Here is a 13,166-nt window from a genome sequence, read left to right as displayed (position 1 = left end):
CAATTATTTAACGTCAGCTCAGTGTGTGTGTGTGGTTGTGTGTGTTTGTTTGTGTGTGTGTGTGTGTGTGCAGCAGCGTCTTTTGCTTACACCTAATCCTGTCATCCCCGTCTCCGTACTGTAGACGTGGTTTCCCGTATCTCAGAGGGATTGGTGGCCGGCCAACATCTGTTGCTGTGCTCATGCTGCAGGGCCCTTTCTGCTCCAGCCTGTGTGTGTGTGTGTGTCTGTGTGTGTGTCTGTGTGTGTGTGTGTGTGTGTGACGTCCACAAAGGCCCGTCTAAACCCAGAGTGTGGGTGCTGCCGGCTCCACGAATGAATGTTAACACCGGTTTTTATTAATCGGGAGAAGTGGCTCAGGCAGGCAGCAGGAGTTGCATATTCACATGGTGGAGGCCTGTTGTTATTTAGGCATGTTACATGGAGCACGGGTTGTTCCGCGTTGAGAAAGGAGTGGGCACTGCTTCTTGTTTCTGAGGCAACGACAATAATGCTCATCAGGAAATCGCAGATCTTACGTAACGGGGACTCGACTCGTAGAGTAGACGGACAGAACAATGAAAATGTCTGGATTTTGTTGGGTTTTTTTTTTAAGCTTCCTGACCGGCAGTGAAAGGGCTCGCAGGTTTACGATGAAGCTGAAGCTGAGGCTGAAGCCACACGGAGGAGGAGGAGGAGGAGGAGGAGGAGCACATGAGTCCATGTCGGCCGTGTGATCTTTATGCAATAGGACAGTTAAAATGCCTGTCTGCCTGCCGCTCGTGAATTAGGGTAACTAGGTTGGCTGAGACTACAGCGTGCCTTTCATGCTTATGGCTCAGCATTACTCTGCAGTCTGACTCTGTGTTTTCTCTCTCTTTCCATTGCCCTGTGTGTGTGTGTAGTGTATATATCAGTGTGTGTGTGTGTGTGTGTGTATACGTGTGTATATGAGTGTGCCGTGTATAGGTTTCAGTCCTGTTTGACACATCTGGATGCGTTTAGCTCGGCCCAAGTTCCTCAACACGAACCCACAGGCGTTACATAACCCCCCTCCTTTTATGTAATGACTGCTGCAGCTCTCTCTCCCTCTCTCTCTCTGGCTGGATTTGCCCTCTCTAGTTTTTCCTGCCCCACACCCTGTCGGCCTCGTTCACAATCCTGGCTCCCGAGCAGTTTTCTTCTTCTTCTTCTTCCTGTTAAAGATGACTGACTTTAACCAGCTGTCCCGTGAAACTCCACCACCAGCTGTGTCACACTAAACTAAACTAAACTAAACCTGGCTGTGGAAACGTTTCTTTCTTTTTGTGTTTTTTTTTATTTTATTTTTTTAGATAATTTTTAATGTGTTTGAAAACCCTTGACTCTAGAGACCAAAAAAAAAAGAAAGAAAAAGGACAAAAAGAACAGCTGCTGCTTTGATTTTTCCTCTTGTTCGCGTTTCTGAGCATGAATGATGACTGACTGGTTTTCAAAGCCTCATTTCTAAAAGTGGTTTCGTTTAATGTGACGTGGGAACGCAGCAGCAGCAGGACTTGGTGTGTTAGCTCTCTTAAACAAGAAGCTGTGTGTGTGTGGGGGGGGAATTATTATCTAATGCACTTGAAAAGTCAAAGCTATAATCAAGTGTGTTTGTTTCCCACAGTTGTAGCTAATGTCATTGTTAGATTTACACCCTTAACTTGAATTGGGCCTGAACGTTAATCCAGTTTAGACTTTGTTTTAATATTTCTGTTTTTAGAAGAAGAAGTCGCCTGCTTTACGTTAGCGGTCTCGTATGAGCCAGTTCTGCCAGGGTTCAGACACCAGTGACAACTAAACTATAAAAGGACATTGAAATCCTGTTTTCAATCAACAAGCAGCACTTAGGAGGTTGAGGATGACACATCTGTGAAACCCGGCAGAGACTAGGAACTGGAGCTGAGTGAGGAAAAACAGGGGGAGGCAGATGAAAGCCGGACTTCAGAGCTGCTAGAAAACTCAACTTAAAGGAAAGGAAAAAAAAAAAAAAGTTGCGGCTGTGTTTCTGTGTCAGAGGAAAAACCAGCTGAGCACAGGTGATCACATCCAGAGTTGAGATGAGCTGCACTGCCTGTAAGAGCATGTGACGGAAACGAGGTGGTTGGCTGCAGATTCTGCTGCTATTTACAGGCTGCAATTCACAGCCTCTTATGTATTCATTGATATTTTGGTGCTTTATCTTTCTTTCTTTTTTAGCTTCCTGACACTTGAGTTTTTCTTCTTCTTCTGTTTAGTTTAGTTAGTGAGTTTATTTCGGTCCTGTAAAATCAAGTTCATACGACAAAAAACATTATTTACACATATGATTTAAACATAAATAAACAACAATCAATCAATAATTTACGGGACACCACAGGTGAATAGGGTAAAACAATTTAAATAACAGACATCACCATGAAACTTCCCAAGTTAATCACTTATATTAAGACTATTGTTTTTTGTATTACAAGCTTTGTCAAATTTTATGTTTAGATATGTAAATGAGGCAATATCTAATGAAATATGCACATATTTCCAGAACCGAAATCTGAACAATGGATAAAGCCCCTTTCAGAATTCTTGTTTTATCTTGTTGACACATTAGAATCAGAAGTTTTTACAAAAGGGATTTTGGATATCTCTTTTTATCACTCTGTAAATGAGAAAATACTGTCACCAGCCCTAAAAAAATCTTAATTTCCCCACGTTTTTAGGAATAAGATGTTGTATAAATCAGGCTGTGAATGATATATCAACAAACCCCTCAGTAAAAACCTTCAGAATATAGACAGGGCTCAAACTGGAAGGTTTGGTGTCTTTAAGTGCTGCTGAAGTGGAGATTTCTAGCTCAGAGACTGAAGAAAAACTCATTTTGAGAAAACGGCCTTGAAAGACTTGTACTGTAAAATTGAATAGATTGTTATTGTCAATCGTACTTTTACGATTGGTTGCTGATACGGAGGAAATGACCATTTTTGGAGCCTACATCATTGTTCAGGAGAGAGAGAGCTTTACAGTGATACCTGACATGACATGGGTCAGACTAACTTTTGGTGAATTTAGGAGAAATCTACTGACGAAAGAGACAAAATGAAGTAAAATGAAAACCTGAAAGTGGATTTGTTACCATTTCTTTCGACTTTTCTGCATGAAGAAGCAGCCTTGCAGTATAAATCCAAAACGAAACACAACAAATGTACCGTGACCAAAAAGGTGCAGGCTGAAGCTTCAGCTTTTTTTTTTTTTTGCCTCCCCTTCTTACACCAACAGTTTCCTTCAGTTCATTTTAGAAATGAAGAAAGAGTAAAACGTGTGTGTGTGTGTGTGTTTTACATAAAATTCCGTTTGCGAGCGCACTGGTGTTTATAATTCTGTGTTTTTAAGTGTTGCATTAAGAATAATCATAAATTGCTTGGTACAGTCCAGTCTTGGAGGATTGTGAGTTGTGCTGCATGTCTGGGGAGGATCATCTGCTGCTGTTTTAATCAGTGTAGCAGTTGTATATTCATGTAAAACATGAGTCAGGTTCAGCTTTTATTAAGAAAAAGTCCCTGTAGTGAAGTGTTAAATGTGAGATAAAGTAAAATGGATTTTTCCTGACGCTTGGATGTAAACATGTGCCCGGAGAAAAGAAAAAAAGAGGAGCAGATTAACTTCTTGAGCATTAAACATTGTGAAGTGTTGCACATAATTACACAGCCTCTTAATAAAACATCAAACAAACACACACAAAGTTAATCTCCTTCCCATCGGCCAATCGTGGGTCCATATGGTAACGACGTGCACAGTTTTAATGACACACACCAGGAAGTAGGGGAGGGAGGGTTGAGCCGAACCACAGAGGATGAAATTGTTGTTAAAAATAAACTCTGTGTGTTGACATGAATATGATATTTTTGAAACAGGAAGCATGTAGTAGGGATTGACCGATACGGGTTTTTCAGGGCAGATACGGATACCAATTATTAGTGATCAAGGAAACTGATAACCGATATTAAGAACCGATGTTCGTTTGCAGTAAAAATGAAAACTTTTGTGTCTAAATTTAGAATAACACACCTGGGATCAGACTGAATACAGTTTACTGAAAAGCTGTGATAAAAAAGACCTGACGTTTATAGAATAACACAAACTCCAACCCACATGTAGTGGCGACTTCAGGCAGAGAAGCGGCTGAATCGGAGCCGAAAGAGCACGTTTTAAAAGACATTTACTTCATCAGTTATCGATGAGAGAAACAGCCAATACTGATCAGTGTTTCCACACCAGAAGGAAAGCAATAAGAAACGTCGTAGTGAGAACGTCAGCGCTGGAGAGAGGAGACGTACGGGCTGTAAAAACCTTGTTGACTTGGTTTATTGATATACCAAGCGAGACACCGGAGGAAGTTTACAAAGTAACGTTAACCGGTAGATTATTATTGTGCATCTGCTCCGACCTGGTTATTAAGTCGTGGCGGCAACAACTCAATGTATATACAGGAAACTAGGGCTGAAACTAACGATTATTCACATTATCGATTAATCTGTTGATGATGTAAACGATTCATCGATTAGTCATTTTGTTAAATGTTGAAAAATGTCAATCAGTGTTTCTCAAACCACAAGATGACGTCTTCAAATGTTCTGTTTTGTCCACAAACCAAAGAGAGACTCAGTTAATTGTTGTAAAGGAACAAAGAAACCAGAAATATTCACATTGAAGAAGGTGAAATCAGAGAATTTTGACTTTTTTTCTTAAACTACTCAAAACAGATTATTAGATTATCCAAAAAGTTGTTGATTCATTTGATAATTGATTATTGTTTGATTACTTGTTGCAGAAACCCTGCTGATTTAATGTAAAAATGCAGAATATCAGCCTTTTTTATCTCGGGCTTGTTGATAATCGGTCAATCCTTAGAATATAGGTTATCTTATTTTGAAGGCGCCTTGTGCTTCCTCTGTGTGTGTGTGTGTGTCAGGTGTGTGGATGTGTGGCCTGTGCTCGGCGTGGCGTGGCGGGGGGGGCGGGGGCGTGGCGTTGTAGGTGGTGTTGGTTTTGGAGCGTCGGTATGGTATAGAGGAGCCGAGCGGGCGGCGTTGAACGTATGCGCTTCGTCCAGAGAAGAGAAGCTCCACAATGGAGAATGTGCTGACGGCCAGGAAACACGGCGGCGGCGGTGTGGTGGTGGTGGTGGCGATCGCCGCTGGTGCTTTGTGTGTGTGTGTGTGTGTGTGTGTGGGAGTGAGTAGAGGGGGAGGGAAATATGTCCTGGTTACAGGGGGGGAATGGAGATCCTAGTGTGTGTGTGAGTGGAGGGGGGAGGGACGGAGTGAGGGAGGAAGGGGGGATTTCTCAATGCAGTGAACTGACCCCTCCTCCTCCTCCTCTTCCTCCTCCTCCTCTGTTGCCGTGACGATTAAGGTCAGTGGCCTGTGTGTGTGTTTGTATTTTACCGAACGGCGCCTCCATCCTCCCTCCTCCTCGTCCTCCTCCTATCGGTGAAACCTGCACCAGAAACTGCTGAGTTTATTCATTTAATTCACCTGACAGGTTTGAATCCCTGCTCCCTTTCCCTCCCTCTCTCCCTCTCTCTCTCCCTCCCTCCCTCTCGTCTCCACCGGCGTCCTGCGTCCCCGCCGTGTGACCTTTCTGTACGGCCTCGCTCCTCACCTGCCGCCGTCACCGAGCTCATGAGTCTCCTTGAGATCGTTTTCCCACCTCGCTCCTCCCGTCCTCGCTCCCCGCAGGTCGATCAGTCGTCGTCCATCCTCCTCCTCCTCCTCCTCCTCTTCCTCCTCTTCCTCCTCCTCCCTTGCTTGGTTGGTCGAGTCGAATCTCAACAGGGATGCAAATGAAAAACGGCGGCGGTGCATTGATCTGATCTGATGCACCAGCCCCCGGGGCGTGTCGCGTTCAGGAGCAGCAGCAGCGTCAGAGTTGTTGGTGGTGTTGTTGTTGTTGTTGTTGCTGCTGCAGTGTTTGATGGTGATGAACGACGTTCACAAACTACAAAACAAAAACAAAGCAAAGTGGTGTTTTTAATAAGAACCAGTGCTTCTTTGGGTTTGTTTTTATTTTTATGTGACGTGATGTGATGTGATGTGAAGCAGAACAACAGGCCGTGACGTGTGAGTAGGAAACGTTGTTATTAGCAGGAAGGAAACGTTGCAGCTGCAGCCTGTGTGTGTGTGTGTGTGTGTGTGTTTTTGCAGCAGTGTCCTTGATGCCGTGTTGTTGTTGCAGTGGACGAGTCTGAAGTGAAGTGAAGGAGGCGATCGAGCCGTCGATCATTAACGTCTACGTCAAGAAGCAGCAGCAATTACAATAACTCTTCTGCTTCTTCCGCTCGGCTCCACAATAAGACAGGATTCCTGCCTGTTGGATTATTGGTGATCTGTGTCTGCTCCTCCTCCTCCTCCTCCTCCACCCTGTGGCCTGTAGATTGCTTTTAAAGCCCGTCTGTTCCCCTCCAGCCTTGCCAGAGCTTCCCAGCCCCTCGTTGTCCCTCCTCCTCCTCCTCCTTCTTCTTCCTTCCTTCCCGTCCCTCCTCTCTCTTCTTCTCTTCTCCTTCTTCACTTCCTCCGTCCTGGTGTGGAGCTCTAGAGGAAAAACTGAAAACAGGGGCGGGTGTTTGGGAGGAGGAGGAGGAGAAAGCACAGAGGAGTGAGTGCAAGGTCTATCTTTGTCTGCCATCTGACTCATTATTTTCATTGTTCCGCCACTGCGGGGCCGTATTGTGATGAAACGGCGCCCTCTGTGGTCGGCGGCGGCCGGTGCAGGAGCAGACATTTTCCTCTTCATGTCTCTGCCTTTGAAATGCCCATTCTGTGTGTCATACTGGTAAAATGGAGTACTCTGCTCCCACTTGGCGTTGGTTCTTTGACACGGGGGACGAAGCAGTGAAATGAGACGCACACGCCCGGCACACACGCCCGTTTCCACATCGGTCCGGTGCTTATAGTGATCGCAGGTCTGATGGCTTTTTGTTTTTTTGATTAGAGGAAGCTTTTGTGGTGCTGCCTGCAGCTGGGAGCTCGCTGTGATGCTGATTCACTGACCTCTGCAGTCTGGCAGAGGAAATGCTCGAAAGGCTCTCTGGATGAATAATAATAATAATCTCCTCTGAAATGATCAGTTTCACTTTATCAATTTATTATTCCAGCGTGTTTCAATGTGATTTCAATATATTTTAATTGATGGGGAGGGTTCAGGACAGACCGGGCATTCAGCAGCACACTTCCTGTACACCACTTATAACCGATGATAATTGTGTTTGGGATAATAATTCGATTTTCTGAGCAATGCAACCTTTTTTTACTATTAGTTTAATTATTGATTAAACCTGCTGGTTGTTTTTTTCCTCGATAATTTCTATGAAAGTGACAGGAAAGAGGAAAAAGGCGACAAAATGTCTAGTTTTATCCACTTAACTGTGAAATAAAACGCAGAAAACACAGAAAATCTTTATATTTCAGAGGCAGTTTGGCTCCACAGATGACCTGGAAGAAATAATCTTCAAATATTGAATCAATAACTAATCAACTTATAGTTTCAGCTGACTTTATATAACTCATAAATCACCTTGTTGTTGTTGTTGTGGCATCTTTTCACCCACACTCTTCATCTCTGCGTCCTCAGATGGAAGCGGGCGGAGAGTCGCTACACGGTGGAGCGAGCCGCCATCATCAGCCACTGGAACTGGCTCCAGGCGCACATCTCAGACCTGGAGTACCGCATCCGACAGCAGACGGACATCTACAGACAGATCCGCGCCAGCAAGGTCAGAGTCCGCACAGCTACAGGTTCTTGTTATAGACCAGGACCAGCGACGCACCGATCCGGCTTCTTTTTCAGTCCCAATGTTCGATACCGATCAATACCACTGTTTAACTGATAAACTGAATAAATCTTGACATGTGGAAGACGGTGAAGGCACCAGGCTTGACTTTAACATGACTTTACTTCCTGCGTTGTTGCTCTGTGTTTGTTGTTACTGATGGCGTCATGGATCTGCCCCATTATCCGATACCCGATCAATATCTGGACTGATATAGGATCTTATTCAGGGATGTACCGAATCCAGGATTTGGTTTTGGATTCTGACAAATGATGGGGTTTAGTTTCTGCCGGACCTTGATTTGATTTATTTACACGAGAGAGAAAATGTATAAAAAAGCACAATGAAAGAGTAGAACAAACATACAATATATAGAATAGATGCAACATATCACAATCGACTAAATCGAACCCTGAACGAAAACCTTTCAAATCCAGCTCAGCATCACTCTGATTACCAAAAGTCTGCTAGCTTGATGCTAAGATATAATGGAATACCATAGACAGGCTAACAGAAATTAGCATCACAATCAACACTCAGTTTAAACGACAAACAGCTGTTATTATTCTAACCTAAACATGTAAACATGGCATAAATAACACATCCAATAATACTTACAGGCAAATATTTTCTCTGCTCTGTGGAGATAATTTCCTATTTTTGTTTTTTTTCTTCCTGAGAATGAGAAAAAATACTAAAGCCTGAATCCTGAATGACTTGAAGCTTCAATGATCTGTGATGTTTTCTGGATGTGAGCGTTAATTCTGTTCAAATGCAAAATAGAGGTGAAAGTTATTGCCCATTGTTTTTCATAGTTAGACTAAAACACACTGTGTGAAGTTGTTGCATACTGCATTTATAATATGTTTCCTGTCTGGGTCGATGATGGGAGCAGGATTCAGTATTTGGTTTCAGTATTCGGTTGGTTCTTAATCAGTGGGTTCGGTTCATCCCTGATCTTCATATCAGATCGGTGCGTCCCTGATCTGGATGTAGTGAAACAGTGTGTGTGCTCACTGCTTGTTGAGGGAGCTGCTGTGATGCTCTGGCTCTGGTTCTGGTTCTCATGGAGAGTGACGCTCCGCTGTGGGTTTCACAGGGCTCAGTGGAGCTGGGAGGGGCGGCCCCCAGCGCGCTGCCTGCAGGTGGGACGGAGGTGAAGGTGGAGCCTGTCGGTCCTCAGGTAAGCTTCAGTGCAGGTCACCTGGAACGGCTGTGTGCTGTTTTTTTCCTGCTTTGGTTTTATCAACGGTTTCACAGTAGTTGTTGCTTTAATTTAACGTGCAGCAGCGTGTTTGTTCGCTCGTCCTGTTCTGAAACGTTTGTTAAAGGATCTCGCAGGAAATTAGCCTGAAAGACAAAATATTTGAAGCTAAGACACATTTTAAGCTTCAGATATTCTTCTATAAGGGGAACAGCTGTTGAAGAAAAGATGTATTGACAAAGTTTAATGTAAATATGTGATTAAAGCAGCTGCGTCCTGTCGATTTACAACTTAATTCATCACCGGCAGAAACATTCAGCTCGGTTGTTTGTTTGTTGTTGTAAATCAAAGCGTCTGGTGGAAGTGAGACGTCTGTCCCTCAGGTCTGAGCCAATCAGACAAAAGAGCTTCAGTGAAATCAGCTCTTTCCACGTTCACATCTGAATAATAACTCATCGCAGCAGGAGGAGGAGGAGGAGCAGCTCTCTGCTCCTCTGGATCTGTTTGAATAGTTGAGCTGCATGTTTGTGAAGCCTGAGCGGCTGCTGCAGGTGTGGCTGCTCGCGCTGGAGGATCTCTGCGTGTTGATTAGTCACACAGTCAGTTTTCTACTTTTATATATTAAATTAAAGGATTTAGTGTCTTTTGCTGAGGTGTATTTCTATTTTTAAATAAATATAATCTCCTTTTACGGCTGAAATCTGAATGAATCGGTGCGTTTACATGCACAGCGAAGTGAGTTGAGCGTCTTGTCAGAGTTCGGTCCCAGTTATAATTGATGGTTTCCTCCTCCTCAGGTGGTGATGTGTCATTTCCGTGGGTTAATACTAGAGCTGCAACTAACGATTGTTTTCATTATCGATTCATCTGTCGATTATGTAATCAATTAGTTGTTTTGGTCAATAAAATGTTGAAAAATATCAATCGGTGTTTCTCAAACCACCAGACAACATCCTCAAATGTCTTGTTTTGTCCACAAACCAAAGAGAGACTCAGTTTATTGTCATAAAGGAACAAAGAAACCAGAAATATTCACATTTAAGAAGCTGAAATCAGAGAATTTGGACTTTTTTTCTTTAAAAAAACTACTCAAACTGATTATTAGATTATCAAAATAGTTGATGATTGACTTAATAATCGATTATTGTTCGATTAATCAATTAAGTGTTGCAGCTCTAGTTAATACCAACCCCTGTCCGGTCAACTTTTCTGTCACCTAGTAAATAACTGGATATAGATAATTCAGAGATCTGAACCACAGTTCCTGACAGGACGCTGCTCTGGGCTGAAAATATATACAATGACTCAGGTCGCCTCAGCGTTTATTTTTATTTTCTGTTTTACATCTTCTGGCTGGTTGCTCTGTGTGAGATGCTTTCGGCTTTCTTTTTTCTTTATGGCCGGGTTTGGTCCGGTTTCTCTGCTCCACTTTGTCTCGTCTCTACTGTTGTGAAACATGCGTCGTCCAGTTTCAGTCAGATTAAGGCGAATACATGAAGAAAACCGGTTTCCAATCACATTAATCTGGGTGTTTTAGTCTGATCTGTAGAAGTCCAGCACTTCAGTTCTCCAGTTATAGACGGATTAAGGCCATAATTCGTTTTTCTCAACTGAGTGTTTTAGAAAAGAGTGAAAGGAGACCTGAAATCTTGAGGTTGTGTTTTTTTATTATTATATAATTTGTAAGTTTGGTTGTAGCTGTGAACTTGTGCTCATTAGTGTAGGAGCGTGTGAAGTGCAGCCGTGCTCGCTGATGACAGAGCAGAGCAGAGCGGGTCTCTGAGCTCTGGGATCGCCTCGCTCCGTTCACACACACTTAAAAAACCCCTCAGACTGAATAATTGAAGGCCGCGGCACCGGGACGACTCGGTTCGTCTGTTTCTAGTAGTTTCCTTAAATATCTGTGGGTTTCTCTGAGCGCTGCCTCTCCTGCGCCAGTTGTCACGAGCTCACTCTTGGTCTTATCTGTCGCTGCAGGACGGCGCCTCAGAACGGCTGGAGCACTCGGGCCACGCCCACCTCAGCAGCAGCGCCGCCGCCGCCAACACCAACACCACCACCAACAACACCGCCACAGAGGCCGGCGCCTGGAAGAGTCAGAACGGACAGCCGGTCAACGGCGTCCTCAGCAGGTACGGCTGATAACGACGCGCTCACGTGCTCCTCAGATAGACAGATTGCATTCTGGGAAGTGGAGGAGGAGGGGAGTTCTTGATAATTATGGATTTTGAGGAGGATTTGTTGATGTTACTGAGAACTGAGAACGGAGTTATTGATCAGCTGATCGATAGAGAAGAAGGTGAATTTGTTGTTGTTGGTCAAGACAAAACACAACATGTTTATCAGGTTCACGTCCTCGAGATGTGGAGGTTTAACGTCTCAAAATGGGTTTAAGGTCAAATAAGATACGTTTTATTACAGAGCTGCTGGGAATTTGGACAAATAGTTGATGTAAATTAATAATATTGTCGGATTGAGATGAGGTTTTTTTTCAGTTTCTGATAAATCCATCAGTCAGTTCACAGGAAACAGATTTGTTTAAGGAAAGTACCAAAATATTTTTGTGTTTCAGTTTCTGAAGAGAGAGAAATGTTCTGCTCTCACTGTTTTATATTGTTCCCACTTGTCCTGGAAAACACATGGAAATTGAGAAAAAAAAGTCAAATGTCCTGGAAAAGCTTCAGTTGTCCTGGAAAATTACTTACCACATCAGCTACCAGAGCTCTATTTGCCGTTTTCAGACCTCACTAAGGATTTATTTTCTTTTAAAAAAGTGCCTAGTGAGAAAACGAGAGACTTTGAGTTGATGAGTGTTTTTCCAGTATTGGATCCCATGTTTGTGGTGTTCTATGATAAATTCAGGAATTTCTAAGCATGTTACTGTAAGAGATAATTGCATAACTTGGAGCCATAGACTGCACATCTTTAAATCAGACTTCTGGGGCTGGGAGAGGAAGAAACATAGAAACAAAAATGTACAAAATAAGGTACAACTGTTGAAAAGAACGGGACAGAGGATGTATAATAATAACATGTCAGTCAGACTGGAGCCGCTGGAAATGTCCTGGAAAAATGATTTCAAGAAAAGAGTGGGAACCCTGATTGTTGTAAATCGACTCTTTAGCACCATGAGTCAGACAAAAGACGTCAGCGTGAGCTCTGGGAAAATATGACGGTGGTTTTTATTCATTTCTGACATTTTTAAACGAAACAATCTGCAGTTTATCAATAATAAAAACAACAATAATCTCATTAATTCATCAGTGTTGATTACACAGAACAAACAGAGAGAACAAAAAAACACATGTCGTCGTGCGTGAACTCTTTTCATGTCATTAATAATGTGTAATGAAGCTGATGGTTGTTGTTTCCCGTCTCTCAGGATGGCGGACGGCGGCGACGCCAAGCACCAGCAGCCGTCGTCCTACGACAGCACGTGCGTGGCGGCGCGGACACGGCCGCTCGTCAGCTGTCGGCGAAGGCGGCTCATCCAGCCCAACGCCGTTCCCAACCTCAACGGCAAGGTGAGTCCCGCTCTGTGTGTGTGTGTGTGTGTGTGTGTGTGTTCATGCCGGCGCTCGGGCTGGAAGATCCTGTTGAACGGGTTAAATTCAGCGCTCGTCTTCGTTAACCCTCCTGTCGTCCTTCTGGGACACAATCTGTTCCCTTCCTTCTTTCCTTCCTTTCTCCCTTCTTTCTTTCCACAATCATTTTTCCATTCCTTCCTTCCTTCCTTCCTTCCTTCCTTCCTTCCTCCCATTTTTCCCTTCGCCCTTCCTTCTGCTTCCTTCCTTGACCTAATCTGTTCCTTCCCTCCATTTTTCTTTCCTTCTCTCCATCCTTCCTTCCTTCGTTCCCTTCGTCCTTACTACTTCTTCCTTCCTCTTGATCTAATTGGCCAAATCTGTTCCCTCCCTCCATCTTTCTTCCCTTCCTTTTCCCTTCCTTCTTTCCACAATCCTTTTTCCCTTCCTTCCTTCCTTCGTGCTTCCTGCCTTCTTTCCCTTCGTCCTTCCTTCTTTCCTTCCTTCTTTTTCTCCCTCCTTCCTTCCTTCTTTCCCTTCGTCCTTCTTTGACCCAGGAGGACAACAGGAGGGTTTTAAGTCACACGATGCGTTCACGGGTTAAATGAGTCGGTTTGAAGGTGTGACTGTGTTGAAC

The 13,166-nt window shown here is 43.7% G+C and overlaps 1 protein-coding gene across 7 annotated transcripts in view; it reads left to right on the top strand.

The window, feature by feature from the left end:
- Positions 1-13,166, top strand: part of LOC146967177 (KAT8 regulatory NSL complex subunit 1-like) — a 41,746-nt gene that overhangs the window by 15,235 nt on the left and 13,345 nt on the right. For 6 of the 7 annotated variants that reach the window (XM_085760577.1, XM_085760578.1, XM_085760576.1 and 3 more), the window contains 4 exons: positions 7,603-7,744; positions 8,901-8,984; positions 10,983-11,137; positions 12,388-12,529. In XM_085760577.1, the coding sequence (XP_085616703.1) occupies positions 7,603-7,744; positions 8,901-8,984; positions 10,983-11,137; positions 12,388-12,529 (523 nt within the window). The remainder of the gene's footprint in view (positions 1-7,602; positions 7,745-8,900; positions 8,985-10,982; positions 11,138-12,387; positions 12,530-13,166) is intronic. The other variant, XM_085760580.1, reaches the window with a different exon arrangement.

Source organism: Trachurus japonicus, chromosome 19, assembly GCF_045865225.1.
Source record: "Trachurus japonicus isolate A0001 chromosome 19, Traja_1.0".
Taxonomy (NCBI): domain Eukaryota; kingdom Metazoa; phylum Chordata; class Actinopteri; order Carangiformes; family Carangidae; genus Trachurus; species Trachurus japonicus.
The sequence above is the reverse complement of the archived record's forward strand: the minus strand, read 5'-3'. Positions and strand labels throughout refer to the sequence as shown.